The sequence below is a fragment of the Sitophilus oryzae genome, unplaced genomic scaffold (genome assembly GCF_002938485.1).
Source record: "Sitophilus oryzae breed Bouriz unplaced genomic scaffold, Soryzae_2.0 scaffold_1494_pilon_pilon, whole genome shotgun sequence".
Classification (NCBI taxonomy): Eukaryota; Metazoa; Arthropoda; class Insecta; order Coleoptera; family Curculionidae; genus Sitophilus; species Sitophilus oryzae.
In genome coordinates, this window is record NW_022146163.1 from 1,560,775 (window position 1) to 1,584,297 (window position 23,523).

The 23,523-nt window shown below is 32.7% G+C and overlaps 1 protein-coding gene across 1 annotated transcript in view; it reads left to right on the plus strand.

Annotated features, from left to right (window-relative positions):
* The window catches only part of LOC115877591 (probable cytochrome P450 4d14), a 48,342-nt gene extending 26,934 nt beyond the window's left edge, over positions 1-21,408 (plus strand). The window contains exons 4-18 of the mRNA XM_030893838.1: positions 2,162-2,328; positions 3,589-3,807; positions 4,218-4,286; positions 4,509-4,683; positions 5,655-5,828; positions 6,408-6,567; positions 13,669-13,829; positions 15,890-16,093; positions 16,323-16,508; positions 16,598-16,764; positions 16,849-17,052; positions 17,116-17,184; positions 19,010-19,184; positions 19,309-19,482; positions 21,146-21,408. Coding sequence (XP_030749698.1) covers positions 2,162-2,328; positions 3,589-3,807; positions 4,218-4,286; positions 4,509-4,683; positions 5,655-5,828; positions 6,408-6,567; positions 13,669-13,829; positions 15,890-16,093; positions 16,323-16,508; positions 16,598-16,764; positions 16,849-17,052; positions 17,116-17,184; positions 19,010-19,184; positions 19,309-19,482; positions 21,146-21,306 — 2,465 coding nt within the window. The 3' untranslated portion in view covers positions 21,307-21,408. The remainder of the gene's footprint in view (positions 1-2,161; positions 2,329-3,588; positions 3,808-4,217; positions 4,287-4,508; positions 4,684-5,654; positions 5,829-6,407; positions 6,568-13,668; positions 13,830-15,889; positions 16,094-16,322; positions 16,509-16,597; positions 16,765-16,848; positions 17,053-17,115; positions 17,185-19,009; positions 19,185-19,308; positions 19,483-21,145) is intronic.
* The last annotated feature ends 2,115 nt before the right edge of the window (positions 21,409-23,523 follow it).

Sequence of the window (23,523 nt, forward strand, 5' to 3'; positions counted from 1 at the left end):
TGCTCTGATGTTGGAGCCCTAGTAAGGCAGGTTCGAATCCTAGTCAGGGCGACTTTCTTTTAATCGTTTTTTTTTAATTTTTACATTTTTATTTTTACTTTTTACATATTTATTATTGATTATTACAATTTTTAGTTATGTGTTTCTTCATTTTTCTTTTAAATTACTTATACGCGCATTCAAAATCGGAAAAAAAGTTTATAATAATATAGTGTCTAACCTTGTATAGATAATGAATGGTACGGAACCCTTCGTGCGCGAGTCCGACTCGCACTTGACCAATTTTTTACTTTATACCAGTATTTAACACGGGCTTATATTTGAGTTTACTTCTGAAATTATTTCCAGAAATGTTTTACGAAATGTTTTACGAAATATTTCTAGAAATATTTCGGGAACAGTTCGGCGATAGTGTAGGGGTTGTTTTAGAGGTACCAATAACATAATATTGAATATTGTACAATAAAAAATATATATTTAAAAAAAAACAGGCTTTCATTTTGAGGCACAGATTTATAATGTATTTTTTTTATAAAAATTGTTTTTTATTTATTTTCATATACCTGTACAGGGTGGGTCAAATTCGACGCTTTTAAATGGAAACGTCCTTTTCTATAGGAGATAGACGAAAACTAATATCGGTGTCTGGAGCTCAATTTTCATCAAAAACATGATAGTGAAAACCGCACATCAATGTCTGTTACCGTTTCGGAGTTACGGGGTGTTTTTCAAAAATGTGCATTTTTAACAAATCGCTGTAACTTTTTTACTATTGAAAATTTTGTATTTCTATGAAAACATTTCCAAAGCACCTTTTTACGTAGAATTTAATGGTTTAAGTATAATTTTTTTCAAATTAATAATTTAAGAGTTATCAACAGAAAAATTGATTTTTTATTTGGGGCACCCTCTATATTTTTAATTAACTGAAAAGAATTTAAAATTACCTTTCCAAAAATATAGCACACTTGATATTTTGTTATAATCCCATTTGAAATACAGAATTTTTAAAAGTTCGCCACTTTTAACTAGTAGGCTTTGGACTTTGGACCCCATATTGATGATACGCCCTTAATGGAACTCGAAAACATATTTTTCCAGCAAGACGACGCACCGCCTCTGAACGCTGAAGTTATCAGCAAATTTTTCCAGCCAATTTCAAGAATAATTGAATAGCTAACCAAGACCCCAGCCGTTGGCCGTCGAGGCCGCCTGACTTAGTGCCCATGGACCTAATCCTATGGATATATTTGCGGAAGAATAAAGGTTCCTTATTCTTCCGTATAATCTAGACAAGAATTAGAAATAGTTAGCAGTTATGAGAGGGTATCTTTCACACCTACTGAGTTAATGAATTCCGCGAGAAATGTTCAAAAACTGCCCCGTCTGTCCATAACAGAAGACGGTCGATATGTCGAACACCTGTAGCAAAATCTTATGTCTTGGTTTGCTATTTATTTTTATTGTTATTAGATATAGTTTAAACGTGTTGATGTTGGTTAAATATATTTTAAATTGTTATAAAATTCTGCATCTCTCATAGCAAATATTATTTTCGTTTTAAATGATGCTCACAGCTAGAATTTTTTTGCATTACAGCCGGTGCCGTTCAAAGCCTACTTATTTAAAGCCGGCGAATTTTTATATACTATACTATATCTCGAAGAGGAATCGAGCAAAATATCAAGTGTGTTATATTTTTGGAAAGGTAATTTTAAATTATTTTCAATAAATTAAAAATATACAGGGTGTCCCATATAAAAAATCAAGTTTTCTATAAATAATCATTAAATTATTAATTTAAAAAAAATATACATAACCCATTAAATTCTACGTAAAAAGGTGCTTTGAAAATGTTTTCATAAAAATACAAAATTTTCCATAGCAAAAAAGTTACAGCGATTTGTTAAAAAAGCATATTTTTGTAAAACACCCCGTAACTCCGAAACGGTAACAGATATCGATATGCGGTTTTCGCCATCATGTTTTTGACAAAAATTGAGCTCCAGACACCGGTCAGTTTTTGTCTATCTCCTATAGAAAAGGGTGTTTCCATTTAAAAGCGTCGAATTTGACCCACCCTGTACAAAGAGCACTTGTAGATTATATGATAATTTCCTGATATTTATATGAGAATTTACTGATATTATAATTTCTGTAGAAGCGGCCATGGGTGTGTGGCTTGAGGATACCAATAAAAATCATGCAAATTATATTAAGTCTGTTAAGGGCATGTGTAACATAGTAGTTCAACGAATTGCATCGCCAGTTCACGAATCGATTTATAAATTTACATGGACTCAGTACAAGGAATCGAAACTACTTAAGGTACTGATAGAGTTATTCTAATTTAAAAAGCATATTATATTAATAAATATAATTTTTAGATGTTTACTTCATCATCATCATCATTTTCAGTTTATTCAACCATTTCCAAATATCGTATAGCCTAGAGGTGGGAATTCTAGTTCCTTGGGAAGAACTAGTTCCTGAGTTCTAGTTCCTTGAACTAGGTCTTTAGTTCACAATAGTCAGAACTATTCATATTATGATCTGTATAATTTTTATAATGTATATAACGCGACATATAAAAATATAACGAGACGTGTAATTGCGTATGTTAAAAACATATAGATAAGTTTTATTGCAGATAAAAAAAATAAAAAAGAAACTTAAATCAGAGTTTAAAAAATTATATCACAAATCAGTTGGAGCAAATAATACGAAAAATTGCATTTTCCTAACTTAAAGCTTTTTGTTTTTGTCTAAGAATTCAGAATATCTACTTAGTTTTATAAGATATTTTTCTTAATTTTAGGAACCTAAAGTGAAACGTTTCCATAAAATATTCAAAGAACAAACTAAAAATCAAAAACAGTATCCACGACAATTTTCTGTGGCAAATACGCCGGCTGTGGCAATAGATAAGGCCGAATCCATCTTCGTCGCCTTGTATTATATCTCGAATCTGCCGACTGAATAGATTCCCGTGAACTAGTCTTTTAATTAGTTCCTTTCAGTCTTTTCGGTCCGGGACAGGTAACATATACGGCTGGCAAACTCCACTCCTGCCTAGCATCGGGCTACTATCGCGCTGGCCGATACGTACGTAATTTTATTTAGTTCCTGTAGTCTTTTATTTAGTTCCTCTCGGTCCGGATTCAATAACATACGGCTTGCACTCCCCACTCCTGCCTAGCATCGGGCTACGATCGTGCTGGTCGATACGGTTTTAATCATAATTACCTTTTTTTGTTGTGAAACAAAGAAGAGTTCAAACCATAGTCTCTTGATAACTAGTCTGTCAACTTACCTAAATGCAAAAAACTATTTCACTTACTGCAAGATTAAGACTTCGTTGGTCTCGGTCTTGCAATCTAAATGTAGTCTTGGTTTTGGTCTTGCTAAGTCCAGTACTTATCTTGGTCTTATTGCAAGACTCTTGCTTAATTCTATTGTTATGTTATTGATTTTGATAACTTATTGATATTTGATATTAAGATATAAAAAACCATATTCAATTATTTGATTTATGCATAAAAGAATAATCTAAAACTTAATAAAAACTGTATATGGTCGAATTTTAAGGTTCTGCACGGATTTGTTGATGAAGTTATAGAACGTAAAATCAAGGATATTAATACTGAAAGCAAGAAAAACGTTGTAAATAATGGAACACCAGCATTAGAAAACGTTGAAGAGAAAGAGCGTATGGTATTTCTAGACCTTCTATTGAAGTCAAATATAAATGGCAGGCCCCTAACAAAAACTGAACTGAGAGATGAAGTTAATACCTTTATGTTTGAGGTTAGTATTAGAATTATGTTTACTTTCTGTTCGTTAAATTGTTAAAGAACATAAATATACACAAAAGGGTGAAACAATAAATTCAAGTATAGCAGGCCATGTGTGGTCCAAGCAGAATAACATAAAGTGATCGGAAGCTCAGGTTGTCCACAAGTTGCCTCAATGAAAAACTAAACTTAAAGATGCTATGTTTTTATAATAAGTAACAATAATTTTTAGTAATCCAAGTATGAAAATTTTCACAATATGGCAACCACTTATCAAAGCTATCAATACCTCCACTGTATTTTTCAAGAATATATTAAACATATGATTTAAATAATTGCCAAATAGATATAATTTTTTAAAACTAAAAATTTATGTAATTCTTATAAATTACTTTTTTATTTTATTTCTTTCTCTATATTCAGGGGCACGACACAACTTCATCGGCAATGTCCTTTTGCCTATATAATTTATCAACTCATCCAGAGGTCCAAGTAAGTATTTATAGCAGGTATTAGTACTCATATATAATAATAAAAAAATGTCGTTTAAATGAAAAATAATATATATATATATATATATATATATATATATATATATATATATATATATATATATATATATATATATATATATATATATATATATATATATATATATATATATATATATATATATATATATATATTACATCCTGGTTTTTATAACTGTTATAGGCAAAAGTGTTCGAAGAACAACGCTTAATATTTGGAGATAACGTTCAAATGGCAGTGCCAACCCATACTCAACTTGGAGAAATGAAGTACTTAGAATCGGTAATAAAAGAAACGCTTAGGCTTTATCCACCGGTACCATTTGTTGGTCGAAAATTAACAAAAGATATCGAATTCAGTAAGTAGTAATGTTTATAATCATTTTTATAGAAAATACTCTAATTTTACGTCAATATTGCAGTTACAGATAGTAAAAAATATTTTAATTTTGGTGTTTCCGTTTTCTTATAATTTTCTTGTAATTTTAAAATAGGTGAATTATCTCAAACATGAAGGTGATTGAATGTTCTTAAAAGTTATATTTGCTACAACTTTGTACAATAGAATGACTATTACTGACAACTTTTAATAAATGTACAGACTAACTAGTGATTGTTAACATTTACTGGATTTACTGGATTTCCGATTTTCACTGTAACATATAACATAAATGGTAACATATACCGGGTATTTCTCAAAAGTGGCTCACTCCTATAACTTTTTTACTTTTTTTTAGATAAAAAAGGAGATTTGGTATGTTAGTATTTGACTTAAATCAGAATGGATTGACTTATTCAATTGTTTTCGGTCACCTTTCCTGTTTCACCGAAAATTACTACAACTTTTGATTTTCAAATGGCACCCTCGGTTTTTTTTACTTTATTTGATAAAAAATGGCACTTTGAATAGAATGACATATCATATGTCAACTTTAGACATTTTCCCATATGGTTTATTTGGATTTATAACAAGCATTAAAAATTTGTATTTTTAGCATAGCCATAGCATTTTAAAATATGATTTTTAAGCGAAAAAGTGTCATTTTTTACCGAATAAAGTAAAAAAATATCGAGGGTGCCATTTTAAAATCAAAAGTTGCAGCCATTTCCGGCAAAACAGGAAGTGACCGAAAACAATTGAATACGCCAATCAATCCTAATTTATGTCATACACTAACATCACGAATGTCGTTTTTTATCTGAAATAATTCATTTCCTAACCTAATTCCGTTCCTCAATCACTTTTGAGAAGCACCCGGTATATATCTGATTTTTTTTCGTATTTATTCATTTTCACTGAATATAGTGAATAATGTAATATTATTTTCAGATGGATCCATATATCCTAAAGGCTTAAATATAATGCTGTTCACATATGGCATTCAGAGAAGTGAGAAATATTATGAAGAACCAGAGAAATTTATTCCAGAACGATTTGAAATTTTAAATGGAAGGTTACCGTATTCTTACGTGCCATTTAGTGCAGGACCAAGAAATTGCATTGGTAAAAACAATAATAAAATTTGTATTATCTATAAATTTTACTTAAGAAGATTAGACATTTACCGGACCTTCCAATTTTCCGTAGTTAAAATAATTTAAAAAATGTCTATACCACTCTGTGGCGGATTTATCTCTCCAAAAAATACAAACTAAAAATGTAATATAGAAAATACCTATGCGAATGTAATAAATTTTATATTGGTGAAACATCTAGGCCCTTAAATGTTGGAATTAAAAAACATAAAGATTATTTAAAAAAAGACTATTTTCACAAATCTAAGATTTGTCAGCATTCATCGGCAGAGGGTAGATTTTAACAATGCCAAAATTATAATGAAGGAAGCGTTAGCCTCTAAAAGAAAAATAAAAGATGCTTTTATAATAAAATCTAATAAAAATAAATGCATGCTCATGCATCTGTTCTTTGATTTTAAACAACATAACATAAACATAACACACGTAAAAATTAAAAACAAATTAAAAATAAGCACACAGAATATTTAGTAGTTCTATGTCCACCAAATATTCGGACACCCTATTTAGTTAAAATGAACTAGAAAATAAATTTTTATATTCTTAGGTCAGAAATTTGCCATGTTGGAACTTTTGCATACAATTTCGAAGATCGTTCGACATTTTGAGCTGAAACCACCAGCATCGGAGCATCAAATTGTACTGGCCCCAGAATTAATTCTAATTTCCAAAAATGGTATCCGTCTATCTGTATCTAAGAGAAATTAGTGCAATACGTAATAAATGTAGATATTTTTATACTTATTTGACTTTTATTCACCTTATTAGTTGATCCTGTAGACGTGGAAATAAGAAAAATAATAAAAAAGGTATTTTATGAAAACTATCGATTTTTGTGAAGCTAAAAAGTCTTATAATAGTATTTCAGTATTTCCTCAGGATAGAAGTATTGACATAGAAAAGAGAATAGCTGGGATCTAGAAAAATTGCCCGAAAACAATTGACCGAAGGAGTATTACCCAAAAAGATAGTTGCCCGAAAAGAAATAATATCACCGAATCACAATTAACAGAAATAATCATTCCTCGAAATGTCGACTTTTTTTAAAAGGTATACTATATTATACTGCCATTACTCGCTGACGAGTATTTGACACGCATCAGAAGATGGTCACGCAAGGCGTTTTCTGTCATGAGCTTTTCTGTGACTGAAAAGCCCGATACGTAATGTTATCTGTCTACCGCACTCCAGACAATCAAAAATCTCATTGCTTTGTTGGCTCTTTACTTTTTCGTTGTCGCTGTTAACTAAGTTTACAATTCTTCGCCATTCCGTTCTATTGTGAGTTGCTTCCCATCATCCTGCTTGTTAATCCCCTTTAAGTCTTCGTGGAAAATATCCTTATACCTCTTGAGTTGTCCACCCGGCTTCCTCTTACCGTCTACAAGCTCACCGTAAAGCAGACATTTTGGCATGCGGTTTTCTTGCATTCTGCATACGTGACTAGCCCATCTTAAGCGGGACTTTGTAACCATGACTTCAATACTCTCGCAGTTAGCTTTTTCATGGACCGATACGTTTGAGACATGATGGAACCATTTTATTCTTAGGAGTTGTCTAAGATGTCTCTAAGATGTTGCAACTTGTTTAATGCGTTCATGTGGCGGCGGTACGGCACCCAGGTTTCGTTTCCATATAACATGGTGGGGATTATAATTGCTCGCTACACTGCAAGTTTCGTTTTTATACTCAAGTCATGATCGTAGCAAACCCTGTCTTTTAATTTCCAGAACGCTCTTGAGGCGCTTCGTATATTGTGCTGAATTTCCGAGTCGATATTTTCCGAAATCAAACTGCCGAGGTAATTGAATTCCGCTACATATTCCCATCGTTCTTCTCCGATTTTTATAGCATTGTTGTGATTTTCCGGGGAAGTACACATGATTTTAGTTTTATTGATGTTCAGATTAAGCCCCAAAGCCTCGTATGTCCGGGTATATGTGTTCAACATTTCTTGCAATTGCTGTAACGTAATTGCTACTAGAGCACAGTCATCAGCGTATTGAAGTTCTGTGATAAATTTTGTGCGTGTTTTGGCCCTGAGTCTATTTATGTTGAACAGACCGCCGTAGTATATAATTAATAGTAATTTAATGCCCAAACCTCTCTCCTGCAGTTTGCTGTCCACTATAATGAAGAGCGCTACCATGAATATGTTGAATAGGAGAGGCGCTAAGACACATCCCTGCCTAACTCCTGTGTTTGTTAGGAAGGGATAGCTCAGGTGATCCATGATGATACTCTTGACTTGTTGTTATGAAGGCTTTTACACACTGTAATAATTTGTTGGGTACTCCGATTAGTACTAGTACTTTTTCATAATTGCCCAAAGTGCATCTCTGTTCACAGAGTCGAAGGCTTTTGTTAAGTCGATAAATGCAACATAAAGTTTAGACTGCTGCTCTTTTACTTTTTCCTGTAGTTGGCGGATGGAGAATATGGAATCGACGGTACCGCGGTTGGTGCGAAAACCCGTTTGCAATTCTGGGAGGATTTTTTCTATATGTGGGTGCAGGCGGTTTGACATAATTTTTGTAATAATTTTTCCTCCGATAGCCAGTAGTGAAATTCCTCGGTAGTTACCGCAGTCCGATGCACTTCCTTTGTTCTTAAATACAGGGTTGTGCACCACATACGACACGGAGTATTGTAACTAAACGACTAGATTTTTACAAATTGTAAGTTTTTGGTTCGTTGAAGGACTATTAGAGCTACAATTTAAAAATATTTTTACAAGATACAGAGTGTCCCAAATAAATAAAAAATATCAAATTTTAAGGCTTCATTTCTCCGGGGGTATCAAAGTTTTTAACACTAAATATTTACTAGAGTTTATTTATTGATCAGTTATTGTGTTGCAATAATAAAAACTTTACTACCTTATACAGAGTGTCTAAAAATTTATTTTAAATAATTACTAGCTTTAAACGGCAATAACTTGTTTAATTTAAATAGAACACCCTGTATATTTTATGAGAATCAGATGCACAATTTAATTGTCTATCAAATTGTATTATACCATTTTTTACCTATCTTTTCAAATTTCCGTAGAAAATGCATTTCCTTGTAACTTAGAACTCATTTATCAATATACCCATGGAATACTGACACTTTAGATTATTTTTAAAGATGTACCAAATTTTTAAAGAGTACAGATACTAATATAGTCGATATAGTTTGTTTATTTCATTAAAAAGTAAATAAAAAACTGTTAAAATATTTGTTAAAGAGGACCACTTAATATGATTCCAGTATTCAAACTACATTAATTGACTGTTTGCGTTGATTAATAATAATTGCTCCAAATACTAAAAAACTGAATTATGTATGTGTATTAGACAGTGTGGTAAAAACTAACACCTTAAAAATGATATTTAATTTTTTGACAAATGCTTATTTATAACAGAGACGTTCATTTCATAACTTATTAATATATTGATTTCTGATTCCAATCCACATTTATTTAGAATAATTTATTAACGAACACAATTAAGTATGTAGTTAATTAGTATTTGGGCGGAAATACTGGTGGTATATTTAATTAATGGTATAAAAATGGCTCTTTTATAAAGATTTAAATAGTTTTCTTTTTGCATACAAATGGGCTAGTAATATTATCGTTTTACTAAAAACGATAGTATTACTAGCCTGTACATTTTGTATATTTGTTGTTTTAAAAACAATCTAAAATGACAATATTCCATGGGTATATTGATAAATGAAGTCTAAATTATAAGAAAATGCATTTTCTACGAAAACTTGAAGGAATAGGTAAGAAGTGGTATAATACAATTTGATATTGTGCATCTGATTCTCATAAAATATACAGGGTGTTCCATTTAAATTAAACAAGTTATTGCCGTTTAAAGCTAGTAATTATTTAAAATCAATTTTTAGACATTCTGTATTAGGTAGTAAAGTTTTTATTATTGCAACACAATAACTGATCAATAAATAAACTTCAGTAAATATTTAGTATTAAAAACTTTGATACCGTCGGAGAAATGAAGCCTTAAAATTTATACTGCAATTTCACAAAATTGAAAATATTTCAAAAACGGTAAGGTTTAAGTGTAATAAACCTTAATCAAATTTACCTTTATTTTAATCGTAGAAACTAAAAATGTAATAATATATAGGGTGTTCTAATTAAAAAAATACAACTTTGATATTTTTTATTTATTTGGGACACTCTGTATCTTGTAAAAATATTTTTAAATTGTAGCTCTAATAGTCCTACAACGAACCCAAAACTTACAATTTGTAAAAATCTAATCGTTTAGCTACAATACTCCGTGTCGTTTCAATTTAATTGGTGGTGAAAGTGGTGAACAACCCTGTATATTCACTATATATTCGCGTTGCGAAAGTCCTGAGCTCCGCTTTCCCATATGACATCGAAGAGAGCCTTCATTTAAACACGGCCCATTTAATAAATATCAATCAAAACTAACCTTTATAAATACTTCAATTTTTTATCAAATTATTTTTTTTTAAAGAACGGTGTCTACGAAATGAAGATCGCGGTCATTTAAATGGGTAATGTCACGATTATTGCTTGTTTTCTGGTAATTTTTCGGATACGAAGCAATAGATATATTTACAGTGTCTCATGCAAGTCATATTTAAAATTTAAATTAATCTGGTCAATTTATGTGCAAGTAAATCCTATTGTTAATATAAACTGATAAAAAATATAATATTAAATAAACATCTAAAGTCGAGAAAATATATTATAAAAACATATTTGTATTTATTCCTTTTGTTTTAAGTATTAAAAAATAGCCCCTCTTAAATATGCACCAAAAATACATAGTGCTATAAATATTTAAGTTTAGGTATCGTTGTTGTTTTCAGAGTTAATCTAAAATAATACTGGGTCGTTGCCCGAATGAGAAGTTAAGCATTTAAAATAAAAATCTCCTCTATATCATTTACTATTGTATTTTTATATCAATATACAGGGTAGTCCGAACTGTATTACGTAAACTTCGGCAGAATATTTTGCAGATAAAAATAGGTAAAAAAGTTCGTATAAATGTATGTCCTTAAATGCTTAGTTTCGGAGATACAGGGTGTAGAAGTTTCATTTTTATTTCGATTTTTCCAAATAATTTCTGAAGTAACGTCAATATTTGGATGAAAATTAGTGTTTGGAAGCTTTTTGACATGAGAAATTTGATTTTGATGTCAATATGACTCCTACTGGTAGAGGGTGCCAACTACATATTTTTTAACTGGTTTGAAGACTAATAACGTCCGTACCTCTATAAAACTACTGAGAAAAATATACATTTACGACGTTTTTTACGTAAAAAAGTAATTTTCTCCTGATAAAAATCACTACGAGCAATGGTTCTCGAGATACACATACCGGAAAAATCTAGGGATATCATTATATTAAAGTTAAAAATAAATGTTTTGAATAAACAACCACATATTTGTAGGCCGATTCTTTCTACTTCGATTGAAACGAAGTAGTCACACTAGTTATTTCTAAATTTGAGATATTTGCAGAAGTGTTTGTGTATTTTTTGTCAAATGTATTAAAAGAACCTAGCATCAATTGTTTGAATTTAACCTGTACTGGCTATGTTTTTATGATAACTGGCCAGAATTCATTCAAATAACTCTGTTTAGTATTAAACGACATTATGGAGCGTAGACATCTTAACAGAGACGAAATGCTAAGGGCCATGGGTATGCTCGAAGCTGGAATGCGCCAAATCGACGTAGCTAGAGCATTAAATACAACGCAAAGTGTAATATCGCGATTAAGTGCACGCTACCGTGAAAGTGGTGATGTTGAAAGACACACACACATCGCATTACTACCCCTCAGCAAGATCATTTATTTTTTACAATTAAATGCTCGACGCCGACCGACTCTGACAGCACCAGAGCTTAGTTTAATTCTCCAGGAAACACATAATGTAACCGTTAGTCCTGACACTGTTCGCAATAGATTAAGTGAGGTCAACTTAAGAAGCAGACGCCCCTGGAGAGCTCAACCCTTAACGAGAGGAAATCGAGAGGTACGATATTTGTTAGCTCAAAATCATGTTCAGTGGTCGAATGAACATTGGGCCAATGTTCTCTTCACGGATGAGTCACGCTTTGGATTACATCCGGATTCGAGAAGGCTTAGGGTATGGAGAGAACCGGGAAATCTTATTCGGTTGGATCATGTTCAGGAAGTGCACCCTTATCAAGGTGGAACAGTTATGGTCTGGGGAGCAGTCCAATTAGGCCGAAAAACCGATCTCGTTTTTCTTGAAAGGTTTCTAACAGGAATCACATATCGTGATTTAATTCTTGAGCCTGTCGTGTTACCATATGCCAATGATTTTGGGAGAAACTTCATTCTCATGCATGACAATGCACGGCCACATACAGCCAGAGTGGTAAGTGAGTTTATCAATGCTCATCAATTAAACATCTTACCCTGGCCGGCACAATCTCCTGACCTCAACCCCATCGAACACGTATGGGACGCGGTCTAAAGAAGAATTTTGAGAATGGACATGCCTCGTAAAACTCGTAGGGATCTGGTTCGGGCCGTGAATGCAGCGTGGCAGGCTGTACCTCAAGAAGAGATCGACAACCTGATCAGGAGCATGGAGAGACGATGTAGGGCTGTAATGAACAGTAGAAGAGACCATACCCTTTATTAAGTAAAAATGGTTTTATCTTTTTTTTTAATTCACAGTTTAGAATAAAAAAAAATGTTTGTATTTTTTCGAGTTCAATAAAAATTCAAGGTAAATTTGTAAATCTAGGTAAATTTGAGAAATTCGGTAAATTTCGCATTTTTATTTCCAATACGTCCTGTAAACTATTTGTTTATTTTAATTTTATTATATCAGAAATGCAAATAATAAAATTACTGACGATGATGGCTGGATAAAATTGTAATATCCCTAGACTTTTCCGGTGTGTGTATTTGGAATCAAAATTATCAATACCTGTCATCATTGACATACATTAAACATGTTGACTAAATAGTTATCAAACTGAAACCATAAATTTGAAATGTTTTTTTGTCAAAAGTTCAACAGAAACTGTTTTATCATCATTTTTTTTCAGATAAATTTATGATTAATTTAAAAAAATAAAAATTTCCCAAATTTATTATTTCAGTCAAATAATTATCTACTCAATTTGTTTATTTTTTTGTCAATAAGGCGAGGGGTGTCTCACTCGGGTAAAAAATGTACACGTACTGCCAAAATATCCTTCCACTGCTAAGCGACTGCCAACGTCTATGAAGAAGACTGCCTATGACTGCCATGTAATTATTATAGGTGACTGCCATAAGACTGCCAAAAGACTGCCAATGACTACCAACGACTGCCAAGAAAATGTACATGTAATTCCAATAGTGAGACACCCCTCGCAATAAGGACATGTGTATTGACTACATATTATTGACAGTTCGGACCACCCTGTATATGTTTGTTTAAAAATGGTAGACAAAGTTCTCTGTCATTTTATTTTGTTTCACTATACTTTTGATGCAGCGGTTTCAAATCTTGATGGTATATGTTTATATTATATGGTTCTTAAGCAAAATTAAATTGTTTTTTTACTGTCAAAGTTATAGCTTACTTGATCATGATACTGTTGCTACATTAAAATAAAACAATGCTCCCCTACTTTGTAATCTTGTTTTTTCTGTGCTTAACTAAATGCCAAAAGAAAATGAATTGGACTATATATAAATACTCTTGTTAGACTTGTACCCTACTGTTGTTCCATTGTCTCGTACAGTTAATAAGAAATTAAATCCTTTGTGTTTAAATTTTTATTATGGTTTTCCTCTTACTTTTTATCACCATAAGTGGCATAATGCTACTTGGTTGTTTGATATCGCGTAAAATTAAAGACCGTTCATACTATTTGAAAAATGTTCCTGGACCAAAACCGTTATACTTTTTTGGAAATAGTTTGGATTTTGTCAATACTGAAGGTAGGTATCGATAAATTTGCTATAGCTCTTTTAGAAAGAAAATTTTTGTATTAATAAATTTACATATTATAGGAATATACATAAATAAATTAAAGGTACAAACAAATTTTTATAAACAAGATAATATTGATTATTATACTGATTATAACGTGTCATACAAAGTTTTATTATATTTTTAAATGTCTATTGGTCTGATCCACGGCGATCTATATATATCTGTTGTAATCCTCTTCTGATCTCTAGGTTACATTATCAGAAATTACTGCAGAGGCGGATTACTCAATAGGCTAACTAGGCTATATCCTATAGGGCGCCGAAAAAAAATAGGCGCCACGGCGACGGCATAATTATCCCTGGTTTGTAGGCGCTTTGCTACACCAAATTGGACATTCAACATTTTTGGCGGGTATTTCTTTAAAAACAAAACACATAAATAATTGGATCCAAAATTGTCATTGTCGCGATAATTCTTTAATATTTATCGACAAAGTGCCGCAAACGAAAAAGATAAGAAATAAGAAATTAATAAGGTTATAACAACAAAATTGGTATGAATTAATTCATAGTCAGCGCCTAAATTTGTCAATACAAGTCACAGAATCATACCAACAATCTGTTTATGGAATTTGTGGTGTATATCAGTTATTTTCAATTGTTATTATTAAAAGAATAATTGATAAATACAAATAAATTGTAGCCCATTACTAGTGAAAAATACATTACTATTTATTAGTTTTTCGTCTACAATGACCGTCAAGTTTACATAATCACCGGGTCTCGCCAGGGCCAAAACTTTAAATGTGAGGTTGTACGGAGCTCCACATAAAGTCCGCCCCGTGTCAGAAATATCCTTAGTCCGCCACTGAGCTAATCCACACGAATTAAATGCAGGTCCATTCTAAATAAGTAGTGAAAAATTAAATATTCTTTTTGTAGCTACTCCTCAATAACGATAAATTGTTTAAGAATAAAATTCCGGGGAGGGGGGGGGGAGGCATGGGCGCCAAATTTTTATTAGCCTAGGGCGCAAATATGTCTTAATTCACCACTGAATTACTGGAAAGAGCTTGAAAGCCCTATCCTTAACAAGACAACATCCCCAATATGAAAACACTAAACACAATACCTCAGTAAGTAGAGGGAGATGGCCGATTCTGCATCAGCCGCCCGGCGCCGAAAGTGACATCATGTGACATCATCAGCTAAGAACATGTAAAATAGGCTAATAAACAAGAACAAACAGGTTTAAACAAGAAACAACATCTTTAAAACAGAAATAAACGGGTTTGAACAAAAAATTAACAGGCCTGTTGTTTTAAGCTAAAAAGCGGTTCAAAGCAGTTCAAAAGCGGTTGTTTCCTGTTTAAACCTGTTTGTTCTTGTTTATTATTTTACATGTTCTTAGCTGATGATGTAACATGACGTCACTTCCGGCGCCGGGCGGCTGATGCAGAATCGGCCATCTCCCTCTACTTCAGTATAACAGCATCGTTGTTTATCATAACTGTAACATTATGGTATGTCACAGTTATGATAAACAACGTAAAAAAATCATCACAGAATTTCAATGTGCTGATGATTGCGCTCTAGTTGCAAAAACGTTACAGCAATTACAAGAAATGTTGATTACAAACCTTTGGGCGTACTTTGAGCCAAAATCAATTACATTCTCCCGGAAAATCAGTGCAATGACTTTGGTAAACCATCGACAAAAAGTAATATGCAGGATTAAGACTCCAAGTTATTAGAGTTTTTGGAAAGGATAAGGCTGGGGAATGTAACCTAAAGATTAGGAGAGGACCACAGTACATCAGTACATCTGACATCAGTACATCTCAAATCTAATTTGATTAGAAAGAAGACATAAGTTAAACAAGGAAAGTACCTTCTACGATTATATTTTTTTCTTTATTAGGGTACTTAGGGTACTTATAAGTTATTTCAAACCACAAACCACCTACACTTTTTAGTACTCTAGACAAATGATTTATGAACCATGTTAAAATGACTTGGCCTTGTCTTCAAAAAATAAATTTATAACTATAAGACTAAATTTTTAGGACACATTCCTGTAGCGGATGGATATATGAAAAAATACGGCGATATTGTATTAGTACACAAGAATTCGTTTCAATGGAGCATTCTGACCGCAGATTATGAATTTATCGAACTTATCTTCAGTTCATCAACTGCAGCAATTGACAAACCAAGACCATATAGCCTATTGCATGGTTGGTTAGGTACAGGATTGCTTACTAGTTCAGGCAAGTAAAATAAGTAATACATATTTTTTTACTTGGAATTTCGAAACTATAATTTGTTTTATTGTTTCTACAACTTTGTCTCGTGTATGTCAGTGACACTAAAACAAAATATACACAAGCAGTAGGTGTATTCAAAATAATATGTGATTTATATTGTGGGTTTTTAGAACTAAAATTAACAATGCCAAAGTAATAAGGCCTGTAAATATTAAATGTTTCTGCTCTTTAGGTACACATTGGAGAAAACACAGAAAAATGATCACCCCTGCTTTCCATTTTTCAATTTTACAAAAGTTTGTAGACGTATTTGAGAACGTGGGAGATATATTAATTAATAAATTACAATCAAAAGTTGGCGAAGATACCTACGAAATATCAAAGATTATATCTTTGTATGCCCTCGATGTCATAAGTGGTAAGTGTTTTACACCGAAAATATAAAATTGTAACCACAACTTTTTTATTTTTTGGTTTATTTTTGAATGAAATACTATTATATTCCAGAGACTGCGATGGGTGTAAAAATTAATGCTTTATCAGAGAAGGAATCTGAATACATTAAAAATATTAAAATTATTTGTAATGCTGTCACGATAAAAATGAATATACCGATACATAAGGTTCTTTATCCATTATTTTGGGTTCATCATAAAGAACAGAAAGCATTAAAGGTATATATGTTTATTATAGAATGCTAGACAATTAACAATTCAGCAATAAAAATATGTTTTATGTAAAGTTTTATATATCTTTAGTATGTTCATCAATTTGTTGACCAAGTAATTGAGAAGAGAGTAGAAGAGTTAGATAGTATCCCAAAAGAGGAAAAAGCCAACGATGATGGTTACGGAATCAAAAACAAATTGGCCTTTTTGGATATTCTCTTAAAATCAACAATTGATGGCCAACCGTTGACAAGGAAAGAAGTGAGAGATGAAGTTAACACTTTTATGTTTGAGGTTATAATTTGCCACTAAAATTGCAGAAATATTTTAATTTATAGTGATGTGCTTTGTTTTTAGGGTCACGATACTACATCTTCAGCTATCTCGTTCTGTTTATATCATTTGTCCACTCATAAAGATGTACAGGTAATAATCAGAGATTTTGAAATAATCACATTTGAAAACAGGAATTGACGTGTTGATTGATAAATACTGGTTCTACATATACAATTTCTTTATACAAAAATTTAAAATTAAAGTCAGGTTATCGAGGAGGTTCATGCAATTGGTCCATCTATTACTATATCTGAGTTTGCATAATTATGATAAACTCATCGGCAAAAGTCTTGCAGCCTTTTGCTATTTTAATAAAAAAATACATTTCAAACTAATTTTTCGTGGAAATCAGTAGATGCTAAAGTTATGTTACAAAATAACACTAAAAAGGGAAAACTTTCACCAAGTTTAATAATATATTTTACCAAAATACAAAAAAAATGCCAATTCCATAAAGAAAAAGTATTGCCTCCTCGATTTTTTATGAGTGCATCAAGTCGTCGGGGCATATCCCCACTATAAGGTTGTTTATGGTTTCTTGTGGTAAGTTCTGTCATTCCTCTTCAGCGGCAATAATCAACTCCTGGCGATTTCTTGGTGGGTTATTGCTGCGAAATACAGCTCTGGTGATGCTGCCTCCCTGCCTCCCTCCACACTCGCTGACGATAGTCATCACTGATCAAACCTATCCTGGTTTCGTCAGTGAAAATTACGTTTCTCCACTGAAGTAATAACCAGTTCTGGTGTTCTCTAGCCCACTGTAGCCTCCTTTGTCTATGGTATAAAGTTAATAGAGCATTAATACAGCATTAGAAAGTCGCCTGGAAATGATTCGGGTTGATATCACTCGGTGGTAAGTTTGTTGAAACTGAGATCGTAGCTCGCGAATTGGAACTGACCGATTTCTTCTGGCAAATTTAGCCAAGTAGCGATCCTGTCGTTACCCTTGTACGGCCCAAACTAGGACGAGATCTTACATTTCCGGTGTCCATATACCGTTGTATAATTCGGCTTACAGTACTTCGCACTCAAAGAACTTAAAAGATCAGCAATTTGATACCTTCTTCATGCACAGCGATAATTCGGGCCCTATCGAAGGCAGAAATTTCGTACCCTGGTATTTTTGTCGCCTTTCACAACACTTACTACAAGATTGAACTCAAACTGAGAAGCAAAATTTGACCGCAAATAGCAAAACTATACACATTCCATCAATAAGGTTTTCTTTCATTACTTTTATGACCTATTTTTTGTAGACACATATTAAGGTATTTGTACACATCATGTCTCAAACGTATCGGTCCTTGAAAAAGCTAACTGCGAGAGTATTGAAGTCATGGTCACAAAATCCCGCTTAAGATGGGCTGGTTACGTATGCAGAATGCAAGAAAACCGCATACCAAAATCTCTGCTTTACGGTGAGCTTGTAGACGGTAAGAGGAGGCCGGGTGGACAACTGAAAAGATACAAGGACATTTTCCACGAAAATTTAAAGGGAATTAACATGCAGAATGAGTGGGAAAAGCAGCTCACAATAGAACTCAATGGAGAAGGGTTGTAAACTCAGTTAACAGCGGCAACCAAAAAGTAAAGAAGCAACAAAGCAATGAGATTTTTGAATGTCCGGAGTGCGGTAGGCAGATAACATCACGTATTGGGCTTTTCAGTCACAGAAAAGCTCATGAAAGAAAACGCCTTGCGTGAGCATCTTCTTTATGTGTGTCGAATACTCGTCAGCGAGTAACGGCTGTATGCATGTATGTATGTATGTATTTGTACACATAGCCACAACAATATGCTATGCAAAGAAATAATTGTATCTGGGGAGTGCAAGACTTTTGCCGATGAGTGTATGAATAATTTTTAGCATTTCTTTCATTATGAAAGTCATTGCAAATGTATTATAATTTATTAGGAGAAAGTATACCAAGAGCAACAACAAATATTTGGTAGTGATTTAAAGAATGCTATGGCAACTTATTCTCAGCTATTAGAAATGAAATACCTAGAAATGGCCATTAAAGAAACTTTGAGGCTATATCCTTCAGTTCCATTGATTGGTCGCAAATTGACTGAAGATGTAGAATTTAGTAAGTACTATCAATTAAAAGAAATTGTTTGTGATTTGATACGTTGATATTGATGGATTGAGGTATTAAGATTTATGTTTGTTCTTTATTGAAAAATATTTTGCCATATTTTACATATTTTTAGAGGGTAATATTTATCCCAAAGATATGAATGTGATTGTTTATGCATTTGGTTACCACAGACAAGCGAAACACTTTCCAGAACCCAACAAGTTCATACCTGAACGTTTCGAAAGCCAAAAAGACTGGTTGCCGTTTTCTTACGTACCATTTAGTGCTGGCCCCAGAAATTGCATAGGTAAGACAGAACTTTATTAAAAAAAATAGCTATTTATGTAATAAGTTGCAAAATAAATGTGTTTTAAGCACGGGACGCAAAATTGTCAATGGACAATGCGTCGAGTGCTTAAAACACTCTTTTCGCAACGAATTTCATACAAGATTTTTTGTGAAAGCGGATAATTTGAGATTTTCATGCTATTATTATTATTTATTTTTAAACATTTTTTAAAATGTTCTGGTAATCGGTTTTCTAAGGCATTGTTTATGCATTGTTTAATGACAAAGTTCTGTCAGGTTCAAACGTCGCCGTATTTCCTACAAAGTTTTGTGAAAAAATGAGTAATGGTGCCCGGGAAGTCGAAAAATTTATACGAGACCACCTACAATAACTTTGAGACCTGGGTCAAAGAAAAACATGTTGAAAATTTCACAGGAAAGGTATTGTTAGGCTATTTTCTGAAGTTATCCACTACCTTAAAGCCGTCAACTCTGTGGAGTAAATATTCGATGCTCCGCACCATGATTTACCTGAACAGAAACGTAGATATTAGCAAATTCACAAACCTTATTGCATTTTTAATAAGAAAAGTATTTACAAAACTGGAAATAGAACGCTTTATGAAAGAAGTCGATGACACAGAATTCCTGTTAGCTAAAGTTGTCTTTATCGTTGAAGTATTTGGAGCATGTAGGAGGAAAGAAATCACGTTTTTTGACCGTAGATGCCACTAAAGATTGTCAGTCATTTATTAGCGTGATGATTCCGAATACAAAAACTCATTTTCCAAGAGTGTTTGCGATTACTGACGGACCAATAGATGGTATAAATTTCTTAAATGTATTTCGCAAGTACGCAAAGCTTCGACCACTCAATGTAACACATCAGCGATTTTTCTTGACGTATAGAAAAAATCAATGCTGTACCCTGTCAGTTGGAATCAATACAATTGGGGGTATGTCAAAAAAGAGAGTGGAATTTCTTGGACTCTCCAACGCCATTGAATACACTGGTCATTGTTTCCGGCTCAGCTCTGCAACAATGCTGGCAGATTCAGGAGCGGACATAACAGTTTTAAAGCGACATAGAGGTTGGCCATCAAGCTCGGTTGCTGAAGGTTATATTGAAAATTCAATTGAACAGAAAACCGAAATAGCAAAAAGAATCATGGGACAGAAAGATACGCCAAATAAGAAATTAAAAGCAGTTCACGTAGAAGCAGAAGCTACCAGCATTGACAGTACAAGAAATTTACTTACGTACTTATTCAAACGAAAAGTACTTATTCCGACTCCTACAACTTGCGTTTCTCTTAGAGACAACAAGTTGGATGCCTCTTGTATTCACTTTAATAATTTAAATAATTGTACCTTTAAGATTTATAAAAAATAAATATTTTCGTTATCTCTAACGTTTCATTTTTTACTTTTAGGCACTAGTGCCTAAACAAGTGTCACTTTTAGATACTAGTGCCTAAAAGAATGTCATTTCCAATCTCAGATAAATTTCAAAAACTGTCAATTTCGAAACGCTTTCACAAAAAATGATTTTTTCCAACGTTACAAAAGTATTAATTTTTGTGACGTAATTGACAATATAAGAAAAAGTAGAAAATCGTTACTGCATATGTGAGAAGTTTTTGTATACTCGTTTTAATTTTATTTTTTCAATTTGTTTCTAGGTCAGAAATATGCCATGTTAGAAATGCTATCAGTTATATCGAAGATAGTAAGAAATTTTGAACTGGAACCTTCTAAACCCGAACATAAAATAGCACTAGCACCAGAACTTATTTTAATTTCCAAAAATGGTGTTCGATTGACTCTTAAAAACAGAAAATAATTTTCACAAACTTTTATTTATTAAATTTTGTTAATAAGTTATGTTTTGGTGTAATATGTACTTAACTAATTATGGTTACTTAATGCTTAATATATTATGTTTACTTAATAAAAAATAATATTACTCTATGAGGTTGTCTATGATGGTTTTTTTTTCAATTTTTATTAAAAAAAAACATAATTCTATCACCCGGCCGGATAGCCCCAGCAGCTGTGGCCATTAAACCAAAATACTACTATATCTATATCTCTGAGTGCTACTTACAACCAACAATTTGTTTTGTGTGGTCTGTGGTCTATTATTGTTTAAATCTTTTGTTCATTATACATGTTGGGTATTTATACAGGGTGCTATAAATTCAAGGTACCAACATTGGTATCTCCGTAACCGTAATAGATACGAACATGGTTAAATTGGGACAAAGCTGCGCTTTGGGATGTTCACCAAGATGTCATCAAAAAAGTTTTAAAAATTTTAAGGACTGCTGTGTTTTTTTTAAAACTGAGTTCTTTCGAAATCTTAAATAAAAAATGCAGGTCCGTATTGAAAAAATTAAGTTTGCCTTTGTACCTCAAAAATTATGAACTAATTTGAAAATCAAAAAATACTATCAGATATCCATAATAAAGTGGCCATGAGAATGTGCAATTAGTTTTTTGATTTTCTAAAAAGTAACGACAGGAAAAAATTAAATTGATTTTCAAAAAAATCAGTTTTTTCCAAAAAACTCAGCAATCCTTAAAATTTGGAAACTTTTTTGATGGCATCTTGGTGAACATCCCAATACGCAACTTTGCCCCAATTTGACCATGTTCGTATCTATTACGGTTACCGAGAGACCAATGCTCGTACCTCGAATTTGTAGCACCCTGTATAATTAATATGTATTTCTTTTGCATAATCAAAATTGCCACTCTAAATTTTACATAATCAAATTGTCGCTCTAAATCGCTGTCTTTTTTAGAAATATGTCACTTGTTTCGTCATTATTCAATTCATTATTCGAATTCCCGGAATGTTATTAACAAAAGTTTTATTTTAAAATAAAATTTTAATCAAACACAGCGGCGTGCGGTGACAATTATATGCGGGGAAGCGAATCGGTAAAAAACCCTATTTCGAGACATTACTTTTACATTTTCTTAAAAAACTTACCTTTGAAAATCCCGAGGCCAATTCCATTGTTCGATTAAAATTCTATCGAAAATTGTTAAACAAACAAAAACACATAAAGTTATAATAGTTAAAATACGATATTTTAAATTAATTTTCCGAAGCACTTGACGCGCGATAGGCACCTATTTGTATTTGATATCTATCCGTCTATCAGCCATTGCAAATTTGTCTATAACATCATCATAAAATTTTGGATTTTCCGTTAATTGTTAGGCCTACCAGACTTAATAATGTCACTTTTTCTTGGGAGTTCCGACTAGAAAATCCCTTTTTTAATAACACAAATACAACACAAACACAGTCTAAATTATTGTCCACACTAGCAGAAGCAGAAGATTGTCCTTCTTGACCCATTACAAACGAAACAGTAAACACTAAGTAAAATCCGAAAAAAATACAATTTTACCTATAAAATCGCAAGCGAACCCGTCCCGGTAAATTAAAAGTCGCGGAAGGCGGCCGAAAAATTGCTGCCGTGGCTAGCAACTGTGCGCGATTTTCCGGTTTAAATTTGTCGTTTGCGTTCGAGGTCAATAACATCTACATGAAGGAGGGATAGGCGACCGGCGGCGATTTCCAGGCAGTAATAATGTTATTCAGAAGCTACAAATCGACGAAAATTCGCAACCAAACCATGGGTACACATCAAGGTTGGTACAGTATCAAGTTTATTATAATGTTTTTTTAGCCGTGTATAGTACAGATCGTTACCCAGTGTTGCCAGAAGCTTATTTTTCGTTGGGGTTGATTATCACGAGGTAGCAGGGTTAAATTGTTTTATAAAGAGGTAGATCTACCCCGAATCGGGTAGTTATGGCAACACTGCCGCTATCGCTTCTCCTCTCACTAGCCCGCGCGTCACGGCCGTCATTCAAGAGCTTGTGCACAGATCACGTAAATAGATTGGCAACTCTCATGCATTAAATATGTCCGGAAAATTTGAAAAAAAACAAATAATGCGTGGCGACATCGGACGAGTGGACTGAAAATCACCTTTTAATTTAAGATTTCAAAATACAGGTATCTACTATAACTGAAGAA